Here is a 25588-nt window from a genome sequence, read left to right on the forward strand (position 1 = left end):
ACAAAAAGTTAAACATGCTGATTTCTATGAAGTTTCAGTTTTAATCTTACTAATTTTCAGAGAGGGCAGAGAGATTGTACTGAAGCTGCTTTATAAATAAACATTGCTATTGCTACTAGGATGAAGAGTGTGTGCGTCTTGACAAGGAGCGGCTGGCAGCTCGGTTGGAGGGGCATAAAGAAGGTATTGTGCAGACAGAGCAGATCAGGTAAGAAATCTTATTTCACTCCTGGGGTAGTAATTGCTAGTTTTAAGGACTGTAAAGCCGACCAGTTATTTCATCTGTTCTCAAGTGTATGTCCAGCAGCCCCACTGAGGGGTTCCCTGGATTTCTGCAGAAAAACTGTCTCTGGAAAAATGTTAGCCATCAGACTGCGGCAGAGCTTCATGTGATTGGAGGTCAGACTCCTGTTTTGGAGGGGTAACTTCACAGCAGTGACTGATCAGTCAGCACCCAGAAGTGATCAGACTGTTGGTTTGTGTCTCTGACTAGTGTTTTCCTTTTTCCTTGTTTCTGCCATAGTATTATATAGACAGGCTAATAAAATGGGAAACACCATAGAGGACAGCAGCTACCCTTTATCTCCTGCATTTAAAACAACACCCAAAGTTGTTGAGGAATGTGTGTGTCCACTTTGTCTCTAGAAGGAGTAAAACCTTGCAAGAAGCAAGCTGAAGCGCAGATGAGTCCCCTATTAGGTCTCTAAATTGGATTGATCTTCCATAATATGTGTAGATGCTCTGCTAAACATACAGAGAAGGAAGACTTTCATTGCCACAAGAAGTCATCAGCATCTTGAGGATTCAAATAGCTCAGCAGTTTCCTTTTCCTTTTCCTTTGTACCTCTGCAAAATTCTACAGGGATACAGATGAACATCCTTCAGGGCCTTAAACTGGATTTCCCCAAAGCTGGGCAGAGAATCTGATGGATCCATGGCAAAGCCTGGCTGATGTAAAGGCCTCAGGTTTTGTGGGCATAACTGCCCATCATTTCCCTCCACCCACTTTCTCCTTGCTTAGACCTATCCTTTTATTATTACCCCAGGATCCCTCCAAGTTCTGTCCTTGACCCGTCCTAGCTCCCTAGAGCAGATTGCTAAAGCATGGAGCAAAGACTCTATTATGTTTCCGAAAATCTTGGTTTTGACATTGGGGAATATGTCAGACTCTAATTGGCTAATTGAGTAAGAAAACTCAAGAGACTTGAGGGAAGAGACAGAGCATTTGGATGTCTCCTTATTCTAGCACTTCTCAGCTATGAAAGAATAAAAATGGTGCCAAGCTGTTCTAGAGCAAACAGTTCACTTCAGAACCAGGCAGAATGTTTCTAGAAGCGGTGAGCTCTTAGTAAGAAAAGCATTCTGAAAAGTTACAAAAATACCCCTTTCCCCCTAAAATACTTTGAACCAACTATTCAAAAAAGCCTAGAGCTCTAATTGGAGCAGTCCCAGTTAGTGGAGCAAAAAGGTATGTTATTTCTCTGTCTGTCCCATCAAACTGAAGAATTCAGTAATTGAGAATGTCAGAGTTGTTCTCTAAACATGTTCTGTCAGTTTATATAGACATGCAAATGGACAGATGAGTGGTCTTATTAAGGCTCTGCACTGGGACTCAGAAGGTCTGGATTCAATTATCTCTGCCACAGACCTCTTGGGTGACCTTGTGCAAGTCAGTTAATCTCTTCTGTGCCTCAGTTCCCAAGCTGTAAAATGGGGATATCGCTTCCAAATCTGAAGGGGATGTGGTGGATGACTTAGTTTGTGAGGAGCGCAGATACTGTGATGAATGCCAAAATGAACAAGACTTCAGCAAATATCTTTTCCCTATCAAGTGAAATTTCTCCAGACTGTACAGACAGTGTGATAGGGAGGCCCCAGTTGTTACTATTCCAATGTTCATCTTATCCACTAGCTTTGAAAGAACTTTCAGAGCCTGGTGAAGTGATGGTCTAGAATCCACAAATAACACCTAAATCCAGGATAAAACATACCTTTCATTGATAAAGGAGACTGCCACCTGCATAGGTGTAATTAAAGGCTACCTGCAATAAGAATTCTTAATCACTGTCTAACTTCAAAAAGTTTAGTGACCTACTCTTTGTACTGAGTCAGGTCACTGAGGGTCTTGGTGTTCCTGATGTTCGGATGGCTTCACAGACTGCCTTTAATGTTCTGTGGAGTACCAGGCAATGCTGCAATGAGGATTGCTGAGTATTCATTATTATTTTTTGTATCTCATGTCTTTTATTTTTTTAATAGTACAAAAGAGACTCTCTTTTAAAATGCAAGTGACATAATATTTAAAGGTATTAAAGTGTGTGCATACCTGTTAAATTAGTTAAGCTACTACAAAAAACAAACTACACAAATAAAAATATCCCTCTTTACATAGCTTACTTTCATAAATAGAATGCTTTCCAATCACATGCTCATTAGATACACTTTTTTCAGTGTGAAATGCAAAATAAAATGAAAATTGACTTAAACACAGACTTCTTTGCCTAACTCAATTTTCATTTTATTCTGAAGTTCACTTTGAGAATGATAATATCTGAATTGGAGTTAGGCTGTCAGGTAGCTGAGTTTCATTTTGTTCACATTTAAACAAACACATAACACATTAAATGTTTGTTTAAATGTGTTAACATAAACACATATGCAACTTAAAAAATATAGGATGGGGAAATACTGGGTCAAGAAGAACTCTTTGAAATGCAGCACAGGTTCATAGCGACAAAGTTTAATGCCATCTTGACTATTTGGTCTGGGTGAAATGAATTGGTAATGTTGGTCCACTTCTTAGTGGAAAAGTGTCAGCATACCATAGCTGGTACTAAACTACGCTCTTTTTTACCATCACGAGCAGTGGCCAAGGATTGAATAGACAGGTAACTTGAACTATATTAATTTGTGGGTAACAGAGGGACAAGTGTTGTCCTTACAGTAACCTGAAGCCTTTAGCCCCAGGGCTGTACATTTCATAAGCGCTGGTAGGTCTCTCTCTCTCTGTGTATATTGTATTAGTTTTCTTGTGGTATTTTTAAATTACTTGGGAAGTCATCTATCAGGGAATGACTTTAATGGCCAAAGTAGCAGTGCTGATGTCTCTATGGAGACCACCTTATGATATATGGCACAGATGTAAACTTCTAGTAGTTTGGGAGGAAATCAAGGCTGATTGTTCATATGTACTTCAGAACACAAAACTTATAACTGATTTATGCTTTTACTCAGCCGCCTCTGATATTCTTGTTTAGATCCTTGTCTGAAGCCATGTCTGTGGAAAAAATTGCTGCTATCAAAGCAAAAATCATGGCGAAGAAAAGATCTACAATCAAGACAGATCTTGATGATGACATAACTGCTCTTAAACAAAGAAGTTTTGTTGATGCGGAGGTAGATGTAACCAGAGACATTGTCAGCAGGGAGAGAGTATGGAGGACAAGAACTACAATTTTACAAAGCACAGGCAAGGTAATGCTTTTTGTTTATCAATTTTTTTTGAACCAGCATTTAGAAGCTAAATGCATTGTCCATGTTGAGTAGTTGAGGAAAAAACCTTTCTTGGTTTTGTTTTTAAGTTGAACAGAATGATATTAACATGTATTAATTAATACAAATATAACACCTAAGTAACAACCATTTCATTCTTTTCATCTTTGTAATTTTCTTTGCCACCCCTTCAGTCTTGACAGCTACAAATAGTAACTGAAGTTACTGCTGCTCAGATGATCTTTTTACCAGTTTTTAAATAACTAGACTTCTTGGTCATGTCACTTTTGTAGGATTTAAAGATAGGATTTAAAAAAAAAAAAAAAATTCTGAATAGTTTCTGTAATGCATTGCTAAATCAATTTCTATCCTCTTGCCCAATCTTTTGTGCCCTAAACTCCATGGGCAGTGCCTAGAGGTTTTTCCTCCCTTCAAAATGGAAATAGATTTGATTGAAAAAAAAGTAAGACTAACAAAACACAGTGTGGCAGGAAAACAGTAGGCTGAACGGCCACTGGCATACTTGGAAAAAGCTCAGTTGAGAGAGATTATTTTTATCTTCATTACACTGGGCCTTGTAATTTGCTTGATAACTTAGGCCATGTCTACTCTAGCAAGCTTAAAGTGGCACAGCTATACTGATACAGAGAGAGCTCTCCTGTTGACATCATAAAATCACATCGAGTGGCAGTAGCTGTGTTGGCGGGAGACACTCTCCTGTCGACATAGTGCTGTGCATACTACCACTTATGCCAGCAAAACTTAGGTTGGTTACAGAGATGTTTTTGTTTTTTTTTTTTCCACACCCCTGAGCGGCATACGTTTTGCCAACATAAGTAGTAGTGTAGACATGGCCTTAGTAGCGTCTAAACTGGAATAGTTCAAAGGGAAGCAAAGTAGTTTGGGCTTCATGTTCACCTTATCTTAACTCATCATGGAATAAAGCTGGTGTGAGCCCTGGAGTTGGCAAGGGTCCTGCTCATTACCATGCTCAGAAGATTTCTGCCTTGTTTGAACCTCTTGTTAGGTAAAAGATTTTAAATTGACAGGGAGAGTAATAACACGAAAAAATCCTTTAGTCTTTGGACCTAGGTGGTGGGGTTTACAAGGAGGGGAAAACTCAGAGGAATAAACAACAATATATTGTCATTGTTAAGGGTGATGGAGCTGCACTTCTGGCTTTCATGCCTAAACACTGTCTTGCTGAAAGAATACTGTAGAGCCAGTCATGTTCCTGCTGCTATTTGTTACTAACCCCATCCAGGGTCAATCTTTCTTACTAAACAAAATTAAATTTTGAATATTCAAGATTTTAGCAGTTGTTACAGAAAACATGTAGAAACTGCAGGAGCCTGGGTGGCTTTTCCCCTCCCCCAGAATCCTGCATTTATCTAGAGGGGCCATCCCCATCCTTAGCATGTGACTTCGACAGGAACCATGTGGAGCCGGTTTAGGGGCGGAGGTGGGAGTTCCACTCCAGAAGCTCTGCTGTGGGAGGGAGTCAGGGAATAGTGGAGTTTGGCAGATTCTAATACAGGCCTCTCCACGAAGATAGGGGAGAGAGCAAGGATGAGGCATATGGGTTGTCACTAAGCTTGCTCTTCTCCATGGGACCGCTTTGCGACCAATCTATAGAAGAGAATGAGGATGATAGAGATTCTTCATTTCCAATCTACCCATAGGAACCAGGGGAGAGCAGTGGGTTCCTGAGGGCAGTAGTAGAGACTGATCAAATCTTAGGACCTTTCTTGAGGTATATGAAGCAGTGACGTAAAGTGGAAGGGCAAAGAAACTGATCTCTTTCCAGGACTCTACTTGCACAGTTCTCAGTGCAGGTTTTGGGCCTTCCTTGTTCTATCAGTAGCTCAAGGTGTGAGAAATAATCAACTAAAGACAAGGTTACTTGGCTCAGTTGCTTTACAAGTGTTTGAATTTTTTTTCTTTACAGCCACAATTTCCTATTTTAAGGCATTTTTCTCTTTTGTGTGAAAGACCAACACAAAGTGGAAACTGTATGCAAAATACTGTCAAATGCACAAAGTAAACAGAGGTATTAGAGGAAATCACTATTTTATTTTTTTCAGGTATAGTAAATTTAGGTATTACTGAAAGAGTAGTTAAAAATGTTTTCAACAGAAGTGAAATATGTACATTTATTTCTAATTAGATTAAGGATGTGTAGATCAACCTTCCCCTTAAGTTTGGACAGGTCTTGCTACCGTAGATCTTGCTTCTGCTTCAGTGATAGTAAATAGCATTTTCCTTTACAAAGATTTGTAAAGCATGTAGTTAATGGAGTCTGAAGCGTTGACATTCACCAAATTAGGTGACATGAGGTCTTGCCATTGTAGTCACTTTCTTGACAACAAATCTATTTATATAGAGAGAGGGTTAGATTTGTCTTGTCAGATATTTATATAATTTCAAAGAATTTGAACTGAAATATTGACTGGTTCAGATATGCCAGAAGTGATATTTACATTTTTAATGCTACAAATCTTCGGAACAAAATTAATAAGGGATTCCCATTGTAAGTTCTTCAGCTAGAAAACATTTTTTACCAGAGTGGATATATATACTCTGTCGAAGATAATTTAAGATTGGACCTTTAAGTAGAACAGCTACAGAATAAAACATTGAGAATAACTGGTGTTGGTTTCCTGCTCCAAAGATGTATACTATACTCCTGGGGGAATTCTGTGCCAAAAAATTAAAAATTCTGCACACAATATTTTAAAATTCTGTAAAATTCTGCATATTTTATTTGTCAAAATAATACAATATAATAAAGCCGGTTTCAATTATTTTGGTAATTTATTTCAAAAAGCCTGTCAGCAAGTATGTCTGTAACAATACAGACAACAAAAAAGATTCAGCAAATGTTTTTTGACAAATAGAGTCCTTACTAGGCATATTAATACAGAACTTTGAGTAATAATTCATTTAAACTACAATCCTGAAATGTATTTTCCGCACCCCACAGAAGCAGTGCCAAGGCTTGGGGGAGTCAGGGGTAATGGAACTGAGGGAGAGGGAAGGAGCCTAGGAGTGAACCTGGAGGGTTGTTGGCTATGGGTGGGAGAAGTATGGGTTTTTTGGCCGGAGGGGGGAGGGATTGTTAGGGAGTTGGGGAACCTTCCCCATGCTGACCTCTAGCTTTTCCAATTCAGTCAGGCACATCCACCCCCCAGTCTTCATGTGTCCCTCCACCCCCACTCAGCTACCCTGTCCCTATGTATCTTTGCACCCCCACTCAGCCGTCCCCATATGGCCCTACACCCCCACTCCCATTCTGCCCCTGTCCCAGTCTGTCCCCCTGCACTAGCCCTTCTGAACCCCAATCTGTGACCCCCTGCAGCTCTGTGTGCCCTGCTCTCTCTGTCCCTCCCGCATATCCCGTGTCTCCTCACTTGACCCTACGGGCAGGGCGCTGTTAGGAATGCAGGCTTTTCTTCCTTCCTTCCTTCCTCCATAGCTGCTGTTGAGCCGGCTGCCCTCTGTTCTGGTGCCACAGTAGCCACTGGTGGGTGAAAGGCATAACTGCAGCACCTCTCAGGCAGAATGTGTTTCCAGAGGAAAAAAAAAGTCTGCAGGGGACATGAGTTCTGTGCATGTGCAGTGGTGTAGAATTCCCCCAGCAGTAAACCAGACAAGAAGGGAAACTTGATTTCAGGTATCTGAACTTTTATTTTGTAAAACAAAGAGCTGAACACATGAGGAAACCCTTACCTTTTGCTGAAACAGTTATTCCTTAATTAATTCCTTCCTTTCACCCCATTTCTCCCCCCCCTTCCAAAATAACCTGTGACAATTGAGCATTTGAATTCTGCCCACTGCAGATTTCAGTGACCAGTCTGTAAGCAAAGAGCATTTCCTTTATTCAGTCTGTACCATGAGAGCATTAATGGCACTTATTCTTCCTTTATAACAAATTAAATTAGTTCGTGCTGGAGCTGGAAGGAAGAGCTGCAGAGTTAACAGGAATATTGGCAGGGAGTCTTTCCATCTCAGTGGTTTTTGATGTACCTAGCTTAAAAACCTTTTCTCTCAGCATGCCCAGAAATATTTCTCAGATACTAAGCAGTGTGGTAACTCAGTAGGTTGGGTTGAACATGTGGGAGTTGTGTGAGGAAAAATCTCAGAATTGAAATCTAACAAGTGCCCTATGATTATGCTTGTGTATTTATGTACTTTTTTAAGTAAACCTCCATTCTCCTGGGAGCAGGGTTTTTTGAGAACTTCCTGAGCTCTTCCATATTTTTTATCCCTTTTTCCTCTATAAACCATTTCCAAATGTACTGCAAACAATGAACTCCAACATTAACTACAGTGAGAGCTTTTGATTCATATTTTATTGTGGAATGTTTTTCCACAAACTAAAATATAGGATGTTTCAAAGTTACTTTTTCTACATGAGATTGAGTCATACCCACAGGATTGAGGGAACATTAGCTAGCCCCATTCTTTCCCCATACCACCCAACCTCTGGGAAGACTGGAAGGACTGCACCACCGTCCTTCCATGGTCTCTACATTAACCAACAAGCTGGAATGGTTGCTATATCCATTTTTATGATGCTTATGCTGGGAGTTCCTAGCTACTGGCTTTGTGGATTTCATGGCCCATCTTTTGACGTGCTCCTAAATCCCTTCTTTGTTGGCTCTTTGGGGATGGTGCTTTCACAGTTCAGGACTACTGCACCAGTATTTCATCTCCTTAGTCCAGTAGGGGCATCCATTCTCAGACTTACAGCTGGCACCTCTCTTGGGCAGAGAGGCATCTCTCTCCCTCCTGATGGGTATTTCCAGACCTCACAGTTCACTGCCTATACTGTGATATCCCAATCAAGACAGACTTCCTAAACAGGCCAGCATCTCTGCTTTGCTTTCTCTTTGAAGGCTATGAATAAGGTAACTGCCTGTGGTTTTAAGTTACCACACAGCTTATTGTAAGCAAGCATCTTTATTCTTAGGGTAAAAGCATTACAGAGAAAACAGTAAAAACAGTAAAAGAACCTACCCACATGCTTTCTAGAGATCACCTCCTATCTCCACATGGCCTCTGGTAAGTGTCAGTTCTTCCAGCCCTTCCCTAAGAATTGGGGCCCTCCCCTTGGACAGAAGGAGCTGTCCCTTTGCTGGATCAGAAAGGAAAGTTCTGAGTCAGTTTAAACTCAGGCTATTTATCCTTTCTTTGTCTGTTGGCCTCTGGAGAATCCACTTTGAACTAGGATAGGCGAGTCTCCCCAGGAGGTGGTGCGCTTCTAGAGGGGTTGCAACCTGAGTGAATTTGCCTAGTCACCCTCCACTGTTTTTAGTTCCTGGAGAGCTGTGGTAACCCTCTACCATGGAATTGCATACAATCCCTGGCCCCCGATGATACTATAAGATCTCCCAAAGATATTTCAGGAAACTGCTATATCTGCTGCAAGTGTAAGTCTCACTCTGGAGGCCTGGATGTGGCACCAAACGGCCCTAATAGGAGTCTTAAGTGGCACAAAAGGCCTCACACCAACCCTCTGTGCCTGGTGAGTTTCACCAGAGGGCAGCAGAAGGCCAAGAGGAAAGATTAGAGACACAAGGTGGGTGAGGTAATATCTTTTAGGCCTGGTCTACACTAACACCCCAATTCGATCTAAGGTACGCAACTTCAGCTACGTGAATAACGTAGCTGAAGTCGACATACCTTAGTTCGAATTTACCGCGGTTCAGACGCGGTCCACACACGGCAGGCAGGCTCCCCCGTCGACTCCGCGGTACTCCTCTCGCTGAGGTGGAGTACCGCAGTCGACGGCGAGCACTTCCTGGTTCGAATTATCGCGTCCACACCAGACGCGATAAATCGAACCCGGAAGTTCGATTGCCAGCCGTCGAACTACCGCGGTAGTGTAGACAAGCCCTTATTGGACCAACTTCTGCTCTTGCTCGAAAGCTTGTCTCTCTCAACAACAGAAATTGGTCCACTAAAAGATATTACCTCACCTGCCATGTCTCTTTAATATCCTAGGCCTAACATGGCTACAACTACACTGAATACAAGAGAAAAGATTACCCACGTGGATTTGAACAACAGATCTTTGCAGATATTATGCTTTGCCTACCTGTACTGAATTTCTATTGTCTGTGGGGAGATCTGAAGGGAGAATAGAGCATTGGAGTAGAACGATAGAAATTGGAGATGGGAAATGTGGATCTGAGTTAAAACTTTGTCCAAAGGGAAGTAGCTTTGTACAAAATTAAAGAATGTAAGAATTTAAGATGCCTTGCACACACAGCTGGTAATAACACCCAGAACAATTCTTACAACATTGCAACTTGTTATATGATCACAATTATATAAAAGTCCTTTTTTTGGAGGCTATATCTGACAGATTGATGAGTTTACAGGTGAAAATGACTTATCTGCTTGCCAATGCAGGGTTGTTCCCTTCAGAACACTTACCAGTGCTTTGTCCAACATAGATATAAATGTTACAATCACTGAGGCTTTCTCACTTTGCATGGGAGACTATCAAATAATCTGATCCTGATACTCATCATACATTTAGGAAGGGAAAATTTCATTCTGTCATTGCTGGTTATACCCCTCTTTCACCATCCTCTCCATTGTAGATGTTTTCACCTTTCCAATATTTGTGTATACTAAATTTCCTTTACTTGCAGTCCCTAAGAAGAACTTTCAAAGGAAAAAAAAGACTGTCCTCTGTTTTTATTATGATGTATAAAGAAGACGTGAAAGAGTTTATAAAACCCCCAAACAAATAAAACTCCTGCTTGAGAAACTCACAACGACACCTCTACCCTGATATAACATGACCTGATATAACACGAATTCGGATATAACGCGGTAAAGCAGCGCTCTCGGGGGGGTGGGGCTGCGCACTCCAGTGGATCAAAGCAAGTTCGATATAACGCGGTTTCACCTATAACATGGTAAGATTTTTTGGCTCCCGAGGACAGCGTTCTATCAGGGTAGAGGTGTATCTATTTTCATCTTCCCTGCTCTTGCTGGAGAATTCCCAGTGCAATGGAGCAGGTGTTTTCTCAACCCTCAGTTGAAGGGATGGAAGTGTTTGGATTTTTACCAGAGGGATTTCTTCCCAAGTATTAGGAATGTATTTCAACACAGGGTTTTAAACTGTCTAATTAAAATTTGTGATGTTCTGCTAATCCCTCTGTTATCTATAGTCTTCCTTGGAAAATAGGGTAGACTGTATGTGATATTGTTGGTTTTTTTTTATAAAGTGCAATTTTTTGTCATTTAGAGGCAAATTGGGCACAACCTCACTTTTTTCATTTGTAAGACACCTTAAATAAGCTATATGTATTGAACTCTAATCTTGATTCATAAATCAGTCCACTTATCAGTTTTGCTTCTCTGAACTCTTTCCTGTGTGTGTGTGTGTGGGGGGGGTGATGAGGTGCCTAGAGCTGAATGAGATATTCTAGAGATGATCACACTTGGACTGTATAAAGAGGGACTACTGCTTTCCTGCCTGTAGCATTGATGATTGTGTGTGTCTCTGTGTGTGTATACAGCACACAACTACATTACTGTGTTTTTGTTCTGTTTCACTGCACACTTGTCTAATTGGATATCCATCATGCCTAGGTACCCTCCAACATTATTGCTTTCCAGATTTCTCCCTCCCATTGCATAGGTATTCTAAACTATCTTCTCCCCCCAGCAGCATTAATTAACACAATACCATGTTGTTATTGCTTGCCAATATTTTTGATTTTCTGTGGATATTATTTGTGTGTACTTCCTCTGTGTTAACTGGTTTATAATACTTCCCAGTTTTATATCATTTACAAATTTCATTTGCATCTTTTTAAGAACTCAGGAGAGCCTGGCTCATGGTACTTGCCCCTGTCTTGAAGTGATGCAATTTGTGATAGAAATTTTGAATGAAGACCAAGTGGCTTTTACTGAAATTCCTAGATTTTTGTCATTCTAACTATTTTTTAAAATGTTCCTAGCTGTGGAGTTGTTTACACATGAGGGGAATACAGTCTCCAACCATTCCCGCAACAGTATATAATAACTTTAGAAATTTAATATTCTGTACTTTTGCAATGATATCCTTATATTAAAGGTTCTGTATAGCTGTTTCTGAGTAGACTTTGGTGCTGCTGTAGCACTTTAATAAGACCTCTTTAAGGTTGTGAGATAAAGCTTGGAAATTTAAAAAAAACCCATTTTGTTCTTTGAGTGTAAAAGCAATTTTGTGTATGAGCTCTAGGTGGCAGAATTGTTCCGTGGTCCTGAAATTCACAGCTATTGCAGTGAACTTGATATCAGAAGTGTGAGGTATGCCCAGTTAAATTAGGAGCTAGTATCCTTGTTACTAGCTTGTTCAAACTGAATAAGTTTGTAGTTTAAAAATGGTGACTGTCTAACAGTATGAATGTGAGATTTTTACCTCATCCACCTTGTCTCTGTAATACAGTAACTCCTCGCTTAACGTAGTTATGTTCCTGAAAAATGATACTTTAATTCTTATGGGGAAATTCGCTTAATGTAGATGGGGAGGAGGGGGGTTAGGTTCCAGGGAATTTTTTTTCTCCAGACAAAAGACTATTATTTATTTATTTTATATATCTCTCTCTCTCACCCACCCACCCTTCTACCCCGATACAACGCAACCCGATATAACACAAATTCTGATATAACACGGTAAAGCAGTGCTCCGGGGGGGTGGGGAGGGCTGCACACTCCGGTGGATCAAAGCAAGTTTGATATAACGTGGTTTCACCTATAACATGGTAAGATTTTTTTTTGGCTCCCGAGGACAGCGTTATATCGAGGTAGAGGTGTGTGTGTGTGTGTTTTTTATATATATATATTACACACACACACATATACACAGTATAAGTTTTAAACAATTAACTTCATACTGTACACAGCAATGATGATTGTGAAGCTTGGTTGAGGTGGTGGAGTCAGAGGGTGGGATATTTCCCAGGGAATGCCTTACTGCTAAATGATGAACTAGCACTTGGCTGAGCCCTCAAGGGTTAACACATTGTTAATGTAGCTTCACACTCTACAAGGCAGCACAAATGGAGGGTCGGGAAGTCAGCATGGCAGAGAGACAGAGACGTGCATTGCCCCTTTAAGTATGCTGACCCCGCTCTAAGTACACTGCCTTTTAAAGTAGATCAGCAAGTTGAGACAGCTGCCAGCAAGCTCCCTCCGTCCTGAGCCCTGTCGTGTCCTCCCCCTCCCAGCTCCCGCTCAATGGAGATGAGGTAAAGGAGTGGGTGGGAGGGGGACACCCTGACATTAGCACCCCTCTTCCCCTGCACAGCAAGCAGGAGACTCCTGGGAGCAGCTCCAAGACAGAGGGTAGGAGCAGCACAGGGCAGTGAGGGGAGGGACAGCTGAACTGCCTGGCAGCCTGCTGGGCGGCTGCTGCACAGGGAACTTAGGGGAGCAGGGAGCTGATAGGGGGCTGTCGTTCCACCCTGGTTCCAAGCCCCCACCATCTAGCTCCAATGGGCTGCTCTTTCTGCAAGCGGTGAACAAGCAGGCGGCTGCCAAACAATGTTATAAGGGAGCATTGCGCAACTTTAAATGAGCATGTTCTCTAATTGATCAGCAACGAAACAACGTTAACTGGGGCGACTTTAAGTGAGGAGTTACTGTATCCTGGGACCAGCACGGCCACAACAACACTGCAAATCTGATGGTAGTTTCATTTTATGATCCCAATCTTCATTTCATCTTTATGGGAGTTTACTTATGTCTACATTAGTATTTGTAATGGAGATCAGCATACATATTTTGTATGTACGTTTTTTGTTCTGTATAAGAACACCCCCAGTATGTGTGTTACCCGCAATTAAGGCCAGATTCCTATGCCCTTGCTCACGTAGACTGCTGTTCAACTTTACTCCACAAATAATCCCATTGAATTCTTTGGGACTACTCATGAAGTACTATTCTGTTTCGGTTTTGGAATTTGGTCCTAAATAAATAATCCATCACACAGGAGCAGCATTTCTAAAAAGAGCTTGTCTATGCTGGGGAGTTGCCTTCAGGCCTTAGTTTCCTTACCTGAATAGCTATCGTGGAGTGGATCTCCATGTGAATGCTTACTGTACATTGAGTGCCATTGTGCAGTTTAGGTTAGTCCACTTCCAAAGTGGATTATGCTAAACTACCCAAAGGCACTTTTAGTGCAGAATAAGTGTGTCTGGACAGGGAGCTAGCACAAAATAGCTATTGCATTTTAAATTCACACCCTCGCTTATTTTACAATAGCTTTCCTATGTAGACCAGCCTCATGGAAACCTTGAAGGCAGAGTCCATTTTCCATAAATGTATCTGTAGGAAAAAAATAGAAATGAAGCAAATAGACTTCTTATGCAGTTTTAGTCATTGTCTTTCTTTGACATCTTGTAATGTTTATAGCTGTTTCAAACTCCTGAATTAGTCTTTATTCTGTTTCACATAAAAATTTCAAATATCTTTTTCATGTAATACCCTTTTAATATAAAACTACTAGTGGAATAAAGTGTAATAATGCAGAACAAATGAGGTGTGAAATCTGTTCTGCAAAACATAATCCACACATTTAATGGAAATATCTATCTGAATTTTCTGCACAGAGTATAGTACACTATAGAACTGCTGAAACCTCTAATTAGAACCCTAGGAAGCAATACTTTATTCAAAGAGCAGCTGTTTGTGAAAGGTCGTGTGTGGCTGTTGTATTTAGACTGCTACAGAATTTAATTCAGCCTCTAATCATTTCACGTTCTTTAAACATCTCACACAATCTTAAAATGTATTACTTACTGCAGTGTCCCATAATAAATTTCATGCACACTAACCTAGCCACAGACCCAGTAGAACTTAGTTGTCAGTCCATCAGTCTACTTCTATCTTAAAAGCCCAACTAAAAAGATGGGTTAAATGTGGGTACCACTTGCATTAAAATGATACTGGAAGTCCATCTACCAGTCGGTAACAAGCCACAGTACAGACAAAATCTGCATGTAATATAGTTTGACAGAGAGATCTGCTTGGGCTTAATTTTTAGGTCTGGCAGGACCTGAATCAGAGAAGGTGGAGTCATTTTCCAATCCAAACCTCTTCTCTACCTGCCAAGCCTGAGCTAGTACCTCCATTTCCTGCCCGTGGTTTTGGAATGTCAGTGGCTGCATGTGCTGGCGAATGTCTGCCCTGCCCCTGATGCACTGTGTGTGCTGTGGATGGAGAGGTGCTGCAACTCATCAGCATGCTCACCCCGCAGCACATGCAGAGCAGTGATGTGGCGGCGGCTGGCTGCCAGGTGCAGGGCACTTTGAGGTTGCAGTGCCAATCCTACAGGCGAGGAGGAGGAGAACCGACCTGATCCAAGCCAGGGAGGGTCTGGTTGTCTTCTCATTTGACCTGACCTGGATCCAACATTTGTAATGGGTTTGGGTCAGGATGAAGGGCTCTAGTTTGACCGACTTCTCACTTGCCACCTGAGACTTTCATTCTGCAGGCACCCGTGTCCATCTTGTAACTTGTAGAAATGAGGCCTGAATTGGCACCAGTTGGGCAACATTTGCGCTTCCCCATGTCATTTAAAAACCAAATGGATAATTCTGGAAGTAAAGATGGACCATCTGACTATGGAGCACTCTTCTTTTTTTTTTTTTTTAAGTATGATTTAAAAGAAAATGATTCATTATATTTGCCTGACTTTTGTTGTATTTTCCTTGCTCCCCATCAGCAGCTGTCCTGTTCTCTCTCTCTCACTTTCCCCTTCCCAGCAGATTTTTTCCCCTTTGATTGATATTTTGGTGACTTCAGGGTTTTTTAAAGAGTAAATGGAAAATTCTGATTAACTTTTGTACTTGATAACAAGTTTGTCCATATAACATAATGAATAAATAGCAGGTACATATGGACTCAGAAGCAACTAGAATAGCTTCCACATGACTGACAGTAGTAACCAAACAAAGAGAAACGACAAACAATGGGATTTCCATGTAGGCAGTAGTTTTTAAAGTACTTTTCAAATTACCCAAAGATTTCTATAAGGAAGCCATTGTTAGTTTGTGCCCCCAAATGGGGGAATTTTAGTAATCTAAAAGTGCACAATTTGGAATTTAAGCTAAATTTGGAACAGAAGCTAGAGGAATTTTCAGACACAAGTATGTGTAGAGATGAAAAATGAAAGCTTAATGTTGCTTCTACCTTTCAGGCCTTTGAGGAAGCACTAGCTACGTAGGTCAGCTGGTTGCAATACTGACTTTATGACTGTCTTTTTTTTCTGTCACAAGATTGTAATTTTGCGTTCCAGAATGAGCCCACATACAACAGTGAGAGCCTCATTTCTGGATGTTTACTCTTAATATAGATGTAGGACTAAAGAGATATAGATAAGTATTAGTTTAGTATAGTTAAGTATTAGTATTAGCTGCAGCCAGGACTGAAAATTATAAGAAGCAGGACTGACTTCATTGTGTGTGTTGCCAACTCTTATGCCCAAACAAAACAAATTATTGTCTACCATCACACCACTATATGCAGAGCTGGTCTGACCATTTTGAGTGCACCCCAAACTTAACTAACTTTAAGCATCTCTGTGGGTGAGTTTTAGATGTCCTTCTGCAGAAGATAAGCCCAGCTAAAGAGTCGCGCCTCCCTCCCTTTCCTCTCCACACCCTCTTCCCCAAGCTCAGAACTTACTTGGAGATCTGTGGAAATCTCATGCTGTTCCCTATGTCTCTGACTGCATCTTTGATAGTCATGTCTTTATACGTGTTGTCAGGCTGACAATATGCTGCTGCTTGTCTCATATCTAAAGAAATGGTGATTTAGTCATGGTTTTACACTGGATCATGTTACTGAAAGCTTTATTCCGCTGCAATTTCTTTTTAAAGAGACTGTTCTAACGTACATTTAAATACACTGTAGCATTGGGGAGGGCAAACTTTTTGGCCTAAGGGCTACATCTGGGTATGGAAATTGTATGGCGGGCCATGAATGTTCACGAAATTAACAATTCAGAGATATTCAAATAAACTTTTTGTATTAAAGATACATTTTAGTAGAAATAAACATAAAATCTTACTTACTATTATAAATATACCATCATAACAATGTATTACAATAATTAAACCACACTTACCCCCTTTCCACGCCCTCTCTCTCTAGCCTGGATTTGTTGGGCCTCAGCTTCCAGTCATTGGAACTCATTGAGATTCACCAGCCCCTGCTCTCAGAAATCTCCTCCCACGTAGGTCTCCACAGCCCACAACTTTGAAAACCGCCACTGAGCATTCCCGGGCGAACTACTCTGTTTTATCCTCAACAGTGGAAAATTAACACTACTGAAACATCAGTCACCTAACCCAACAAGTAGTCGGCACATGGGCTTGCACATTCCAGGCTCTCATGGCGTGTTTGGGTTGTGCAGCCAGAGTAACATGCATGCTGTCATGCAGGTCCTGAACACACAGGGAGTGCTGGGCGGGTGCAATGGGTCAAGTCCCCTACCCTGCTCCCAAGCGGGAGCAGCAGGGCAAGCCCCTGACCCCGTTCCCCGGCAGGAGCGACAGATTAAAAGGTCTGACAGGCTGGATGTTGCCCATGGGCCGTAGTTTGCTCACCCCTGCTGTAGCATCTACACGCAGGTATCTTTGCAATCATAAATGGCTGAGTATACTCCAGTTTAAAAGGATATGGTCTCAGAATAAATACCATAAATAGCCAGTAGCTTTGTTTTGGTGCTCAGGCTGCATCCATTCCAGGCTATTCTTGTATTGTTAGTAGAGCTGGTTGTGTTTAATAATAATTAATAATAAAAGTCTCAAAAGCTTCAATTTCAATGTAAAAATTGTTTTATGAATTCCTCCTCCTCATTTTCTAACCAGTTAGAATGAAAATTTCCACATAAAATGATTTGCAAATATTTCCATAAACTTCATTTTTTGACCACCTTGAATTATTAGTTACATTTTTTAGATGGGGCAACACCAAGGCTTAAGCAGGCCAGCATTGTTCTAACTGAAGCAGGAGTCTCAAGTTCTGCAGGCTCTTTGAGTAGGACAGTGTGATTGGTGGATGGTTGCATTGACAGACAAGCCCACAGTGCTCCAGAATTGGTGGTTGCTAGGTCACCCAGCTTAGAAGCTGGGAAATTCTCTGAAGCCCAGCTAAAAATGTTTAGTTGGAATTATTTTTTCTTAATAGATTCATATTTGGGTGTTAACCTTATGGTCCCTTAACTAAGGTTTCTGCTAAGATTTCTCAACCCAAAAGAACTTCAAAACTAGAGCTAAGTTCCTTTAAGCTTTTTCTTTCAAAACTACTATTTCAGTTCAAGGAAATCCTTTATCCCTAAGAACAGCTTTCAGGAGAGGAAGCATTGGAGTTAACTGACCAACCTATTCACTAGAGCCAGGTAAATTAAATTGGAACAGATTTTGCATTAGTGTTTTGTTCTTCAACCTCTCATTTAGGTGATTTTTGTATAGATTGATTCCAGTTCAGAAGCCCTTTCTTGCTCTGTCTTGATTGGACATCCAGTTGTTAGTATTAATATGAAATATCTTGACCTAGAACTGTACATTACTGTGGGAGAATCTACTGGGATTTTTAATTTTTTACATTATTTAATACCTTAACGTTTCTTTGAATAGGGGAAAGCCATCATGTGTTATAAATGGTTTGTAGGAAGTTGCTTTTACTTTGGCAATCATCATTACTGAGAATTATCAGTAAGGAAGGACATCTGTTGTGTACATGTCATTTGCTTAACTTGAAGTGCATCTTGACTGTTGATGCAAAGTGTTAAGTAGGTGCCAAATTAGCATTTATATTTTTATTTTGAAAAACAGAAAATAATCCTAGCAATATTATTTAGTACAGAAAATGTGAAAACACTGGATAAAACATAATAGAAAACCTGCCCAATAGTAAATTAAAGGCTGAGGTACATGACATGTTAATGAATTAAAATGATTAGAACTAGATCTTTGTCTGAGTAGAGAGATTCAAATGCCTTTTAATATAATTTTAGTTACCTGTCTTCCTATATTCAGTCCATATAGAAACCAATTCAAAGATTTCTTGTTACTCATCACAGTAGTAACTAGGTGCCAATTCAAAATTAAATATTAAAAAAAAAATCCTGTCTTTATGATTTGAGTCTGCTCCCATCTGCACAGCTAACCTAACTGGAACACTTGTACATATTTATTTTTAAAGCTATAGACATGGGCTGTTATGCGCCCTCCAGAAGAAAATGATTCCAGAGCAGAGAACTCCCTTTGCTTGTCAAAAGTGCTTTGCTCTGCCCTAGCAGTTTTACTTTGAGGACAGATTGTGTTCTGGCTACTTGAAACTGTTATGTCAAACCATGGGCTGAGGTGGTTTCAAACAGCTGTATTCACAGGGTTGGTTAAGGCTTTACATACAACCAACATCTTGTTTTATACCCAGAAGCAGACTGAGAGCCAACTCAGAGCTGGTGAAACAAACATTGTGTTCATAGTGGCTTGCCTCTCATAAAAGAAGAGTGGGTATTCTTCCATAACTGAAGTTTGAGTAGTTTTGCTGTAGGCTGAGCACTTCTTAAAATACTTCAGCCTGGAGGTGAGAGCAGCACAGGAGAGGATGCAGTGAAGGAGTTAGAGTATCTGGGCCAGCCAAAGATGGGAAGGCACTTTATACTGCTGCTGCAACCTGGAAATCTCGGAGCACCAATGGGTCCACTAAACTCCTTTGATTACAAACCATTGAGATAAGAGAAGCCATACTATCTCTGTTGAAGTAGCAATCATAATCAGATAGCTTTCCCTTTCCTACCAGCATAATAGGAATTGCTACATCAGACCAGACCAGACCACTAGTCAATTTAGCTGGGGTCGGTACATAATATGTCACCTTTGTATTGAGTTTGATGGCTGTTTTTCATCCAGAGCTCTGTTATGGAAAGGAAGAAAATCGTAGAATCTGGTTTCAATCAGGATAATATAGTGTTTGGTGGTGACAGGCTAATGATTGCTGAACTTAGGAGTCTCCATATCTTCGAGGGGCCTCACCTACATTGAACAGACTGGGTGATGTGATGGAAATCCATGAGATGTGTGAGAGTCCTGGCACAATGATTCAGTTCTTCAGACACTCCCAAACAGGGGTGAACAAAGTCTCTCTAATTTGTATGCAGTTTTCCTCTGTTTACAAGTAGGCATACACTCTTTGAAGCATATGTGTTGACTCAAAAAATGTCTTCTAGCTGTATTTCTAGTGTTCCAACCAGCTTTGATGATCAGTGGGATTCATAAGTGTCTAACTTGTTTTCCAGAACTTTGCCAAGAATATTTTTGCAATTCTTCAGTCAGTAAAAGCCAGAGAAGAAGGTCGTGCACCTGAACAGAGACCTGCACCGAATACAGCACCAGCGGTAAGAAATAACTCTTCTTATTATGGACCTTGTGGTTGTGGCTCCATAGCTGAGGTTGAATTGAGTAAATAATGGCAAGAATTCTTCTGAAACTACTCTTCATTTTGTTTGGTTCTAATTTAAATAAATTACAGTAACTTTTTCATGCAGAACTTTTCCTTAGATCATCTTTACCTTAAACTGTATATAGTGGTTTTGGAGGAGTTGAATACGCTTCATTTGTTCAATATGTGTTTGCCACTTTCAGAACAGAACAGTTAGTGCCAACTACTGTATGTACCAAACACTCACTAGCATTCTGCAGCTACTTGGAAGAAGTAAATTAGATGAGACTATCACCATTTCCAGCAAAATGCCTTGCTAACTGTATTTTTTGACAGAACATTAGTCATGAGCAGCAACAGATCGAACCAGCTGTCCTATGCCTGTGTCAGATCAAAAAGACAGATTTGCTACAGACTAGGGACCGAGTGGCTAGGCAGCAGTTCTGCAGAAAAGGACGTAGGGGTTACAGTGGACGAGAAGCTGGATATGAGTCAACAGTGTGCCCTTGTTGCCAAGAAGGCTAACGGCATTTTGGGCTGTATAAGTAGGGGCATTGCCAGCAGATCGAGGGACGTGATCATTCCCCTCTATTTGACATTGGTGAGGACTCATCTGGAGTACTATGTTCAGTTTTGGGCCCCACATTACAAGAAGATGTGGAAAAATTGGAAAGAGTCCAGCGGAGGGCAACAAAAATGATTAGGGGGCTGGAGCACATGACTTACGAGGAGAGGCTGAGGGAACTGGGATTGTATAGTCTGCAGAAGAGAAGAATGAGGGGGGATTTGATAGCTGCTTTCAACTACCAGAAAGGGGTTTCCAAAGAGGATGGATCTAGACTTTTCTCAGTGGTACCAGATGACAGAACAAGGAGTAATGGTCTCAAGTTGCAGTGAGGGAGGTTTAGGTTGGATATTAAGAAAAACTTTTTCACTAGGAAGGTGATGAAGCACTGGAATGGGTTACCTAGGGAGGTGGTGGAATCTCCTTCCTTAGAGGTTTTTAAGGTCAGGCTTGACGAAGCCCTGGCTGGGATGATTTAGTTGGGGATTGGTCCTTCTTTGAGCAGGGGGTTAGACTAGATGACCTCCTGAGGTCCCTTCCAAAGCTGATATTCTATGATTTACATTTTTATTGTTCAGGTCTATCTAGGCATTAGAAAAGCAATGGTTTTGAGTTGTGATGTTTACTGTTGAGTTTTATTAAACTTAATAACTAAATTCTTGAACTCCTAATGGTAATCTGCTATGAAAGCCAATTAATCTTACTTCAGCTTATTTAGATACCTCTGTGTTATATGCCAATGTACCAGATTGGAGTAGCAAGATGAATTTCAACATTTAAATGCTTGCCTTATGCTGAGTTTCATAAATTGTTCATGGGACTATTCAGACATACGGTTTGGAATGATTGTAACTGTGTGACTAAGTCACCCATGAAAAAGATGCATGAATCGATATTTAGTGCATCATTAGATTGGCAGCATTTTGAAAATGCATTTTAAATGTGCCTTTTTTTCCTCTCAATTTAATCTTGTTCTATAGGTTTAGCACCTCTTTAGCTTAATCAGATTTGTGGTGGAGTCTTCTGTGCATGTGGCAGAAGAACCAGCCGTATGTTGTCAGATGACAATTCATTCTTGAGCCCCAAGATGTTAGCAACTGAATGGGATTGATAACTATGGATTTCGTTCATTTTGCTCAGTTAATATGGCTTTCTGTTGTTACTTTTGTCTTGCTTCAGAATGTTGTCAGTTCTTTAGATTTGCATGCCATTAAGTATTTCTTTAAAATATACTATCTTAATAAGAGGTTAAAATGAAGTTAATTAAAAGTACAAACTGTTTGAAAACTTCCACCTACATAATTGCCCAAAACTGTAAAGTCAGTTTACATACAATATTTTCCAAAGTTCAGAAACTAAAATGTGTTAATCAACATACATTTTGAGATGCAGTAGCATATCTTGTTTGCTAATTTGTTTTAGGATCCCACTTTACGGACTAAGCAGTCTATTCCAGCTGCCTACAACAGATACGATCAGGAAAGATTTAAAGGAAAGGAAGGTAAGTTGATCTCACAGTACTAATTAGCATTAAGGAAACACTGCATTTGAGAACTGAAAAGTGAAACTGACTAGTCTGTTTTCATTGTCAAAGCTGAATAAAGTGCAAAGTATAAGCCCATAAATGATGACTGAAACGTCTTCACATGTAGTCTGTGGTAGTAACACAAGCTAGGAATCTTATTTATTAAAAATGATTTTTTTAGCCTTAGCCTTTAAAACCGATTGTCTAGTTAAAAACAAAACTTACCTGTTAAACACTTTTTTGTTCAGTTTCAAGGCAGAGACAGTGTAAGTAGTTTCAACTCATAGGGCCTGGGTATGCACATATATTAGTCAAGCCAATAGTCAACTTCAATAGTCAATACTAATTAAAAAAAAATCTGATAGAGTATCCTTTAAATAGTATGTCCTGAAATTAAAGGGGGAAAAATCGTTTAAAAAAATAAATAAATAAATAAAAAGTTGAAGGTTCTTCTGTTTCTAATGGGTGCCTCAGATATTTTGGGTCTAGTACATAATATGTTCAGGTCCATTCTTCTTTCCCCTCCCTTGAGAGGGAGTTGGTTGAAAGAGTGGAGATATGCCAACCTATACTTTCAGAGGCACTGATACATACCTCAATGCTGCACTGGTGCTCTTTTTTTTTTTTTTTATTTAACAGTTTTTAAATGGCAAGATTAATTCATAAAGACTGGTGTAGTGTTCGTGGAAATTGCCTCAATAACTTTATAAAGTCAGCCACAGAGCCAGTGACTGGCCTTCAGATTTCTTAGGAGAGAGCAAAGGGAACACCTGGGGATCTTTTCCCTAGGAGTGAATCCACATTGTGGAACTGCTAGTCAGCCATTTCGTTTGACGACTTGGGCACTAAGAGTATGTCTTCACTACCGGCTGGATCGGCGGGCAGCGATCGATCCAGCACGGATCGATTTATCGCGTCTAGTCTAGACGTGATAACTCAATCCCCAGTGCTCTCCCGTCGACTCCTGTACTCCAGCTTGGCGAGAGGCGCAGGTAGAGTCGATGGGAGAGCAGCAGCAGTCGACTCACTGTAGTGAAGACACCGCGGTAAGTAGATCTAAGTACATCGACTTCAGCTACGTGAAGTTATTCACATAGCTGAAGTTGCGTAACTTAGAATGACAGTGTAGACCAGGCCTAAGTCTCGTGTGTGTGTGTGTGTCTGTCTCTGTGGTGTTTTTTTTTTAAAGAGTACAAAATTTTGAAAAATTTGGGAGGAGTGTAATTTAATTAAAACCCATGTGGTGCAGGAGGAGCTATGGTTTTTGTATCTTAAACAACAGAGACTAAAGATAATTAGTAGTTCCACTGTAGTTCTCATTACAAATAAGGAATGCATTTTTTTTCTGTACCATACAGTGTACATAATGTGTGTGGCTTCAAATCCCACAGTTCTTCATATTTATAATGTATTTATGTACGCTTCAGTGCTACATTTAATATGAGACAGTGAGCCCCTTCTCTGAAGTACTTATAATCTAAAGACAAACGCAGATACAATAAAGCTATCAAGTTATGGTTATCTTTTTATGGATATCTTATGGGACTTGGGATTCTGGGAAAGATTTGAAGGAAAAGAGGGCTTATTACTTGGCTTTGAGGCACAGTAACTCTCAGTACCTGAGCCATGTAACTTCCATTATCATTAATGGTGATTAATAATTGAGACAAACCTGGGTCCTCTGCATTCAAAGGTTCCAACCCATGTGGGTTCTATAATATATTCTCTGTATGGCTTCTTTTTGATTGGGTGAGATTGAGACTCATGGTGGCTTCTCGGGTACCCATAGCTTTGTAAAAAGGAAATGTTCACATTCTTATTTCTAAAACTATTTCATGTCCTCAAAAATAATAGAAGCCATGGCTTTACATCTTTAAAAACAAAAAGCCCTGTGGGTTTAGCAGAGCATGGTAATAAACACTGACAAACCTTTAAGCAGAACACATCAGCCTTTGACAAAGTGCAAATAATTTTTGGAAATGTAACCATCTGATAAAAAATAACATTCAATGTATGATGTATTGAACATTCAAGTGGAAAATAGTTTTAAGCTGCAAAAACAGTAACACTTCATAACCATCAGCAGCTAAATGTCTACTGCCCTCAGTCTTTTGCTCTGTAGTTTCTCCTTAATATTCTGCAGGTCAAGCAGCTTTGATGCCATCCTTTTAAACTTGTTATGATTCTGTCCTGTTTTTAACAAGTTAAGTCTGACAGCTGACTTTTAACAATTAGATTTTATTAAAAATAAAAAAACTGATAGACTGGCATATTCATATTTTTTCTATTGTATATCCATTCATTTTATGGATGAACTCACATGTTAAATATCTAAATGAATGCATAGTGCAGCGGTTCTCAAAGTGTGTGTCGGGACCATATTTTAATGGGTCGCCACGGCTGGGGTTAGACTTGCTGGGGCTGAACATGAAGTCTGAGCCCCACCGCCTGGGGCCAAAGCCCTTCAACTTTGGGCCCCTCCACCCAGGCCTGAAACCCTTGGGCTTCAGCTTTGGCCCCCTTGCCCAGGGCGGCAGGGCTCCGGTGGGCTCAGGCGCTCCCCACCGCGGTCTTGTAGTAATTTTTGTTGTTGGAAGGGGGTTGCGGTGCAATGAAGTTTGAGAACCCCTGGCATAGTGAAATGCATTTGGAAGATCAATTGGCCTGGGTGAGAGCAAATCATATTGGGCACTAATGCCAGTCTTGAAAACATAGAAGAAAGCATGTTGTCTTGTGTTAAGAGTTGAATATGTAGTGTGGCATTCATTCTTGTTACCAACAGGATTAGTTTTTGTAGGGTTGCCTTTAATATGCTAACTCTCTTTTAGAAAAAGTCAGAATGTAATAATTGATTATAGAAAGAGGAGTGCAGTGTGCTCAAACATGGTGACCACAGCTCTTTCATTTCATGAGACCAGGATCTTTTAAACGACAAAATTCTCCCAATTATACAGATTTCTTGTCTATTGCTTGTATCATATTTTATATACCTGCTTTTACAATTTGAAACCTGTGTCAGCCATAGCAAGGTGCACTGCTTGGAAAGACTAATAGTTCACCTATCAGTCAAGCTAGCTACTGTTTGATTTCCATATGGTATAAAATGTAGGGAAGGGAAAAAATCATAATCTTTTCAGAGGGGAGATAATGTGGTTCTGAGCCTTGTTATATCTGGATGGCTCAAGAGCAGTCTGCCTCATTACTAAATTTGTGCTAATTGAAGCACCCACAAAATACAGTTAAGTTAAAAAAGAAGTAAATTGTAGATATGTGCAGCATAGTGATTAAATATGCACACAGTAATCTCATTATTGTAAAAGCAAATAGACTGAACTCTAACGAAATTGATGAGCTCTTTTAAATCAAGTACAATAAACAACCAAAATTTCTGAATTGCGTTTAACAAAACAAACAAACAAAAAACCCTTCTCTCTCTGTCTCATGCCTAGGCAAGGAGGGTGCAGTTTCCCCATGGAGTTAATTAACACCAAAGAGTAACTGGCTGGCAGTGTTCTTGTTCTTGTGGCTAGGATTGATGGCACTTAGAT

The 25588-nt window shown here is 40.3% G+C and overlaps 1 protein-coding gene across 1 annotated transcript in view; it reads left to right on the plus strand.

Annotated features, from left to right (window-relative positions):
• The window catches only part of LOC112109629 (parafibromin), a 179762-nt gene that overhangs the window by 18535 nt on the left and 135639 nt on the right, over positions 1-25588 (plus strand). Inside the window, exons 6-9 of the mRNA XM_026655363.1 lie at positions 120-208; positions 3258-3474; positions 19808-19906; positions 21938-22016. Coding sequence (XP_026511148.1) covers positions 120-208; positions 3258-3474; positions 19808-19906; positions 21938-22016 — 484 coding nt within the window. The remainder of the gene's footprint in view (positions 1-119; positions 209-3257; positions 3475-19807; positions 19907-21937; positions 22017-25588) is intronic.

Source organism: Terrapene carolina, unplaced genomic scaffold (genome assembly GCF_002925995.2).
Source record: "Terrapene carolina triunguis isolate 2854851 unplaced genomic scaffold, T_m_triunguis-2.0 Scaffold210, whole genome shotgun sequence".
Classification (NCBI taxonomy): Eukaryota; Metazoa; Chordata; order Testudines; family Emydidae; genus Terrapene; species Terrapene triunguis.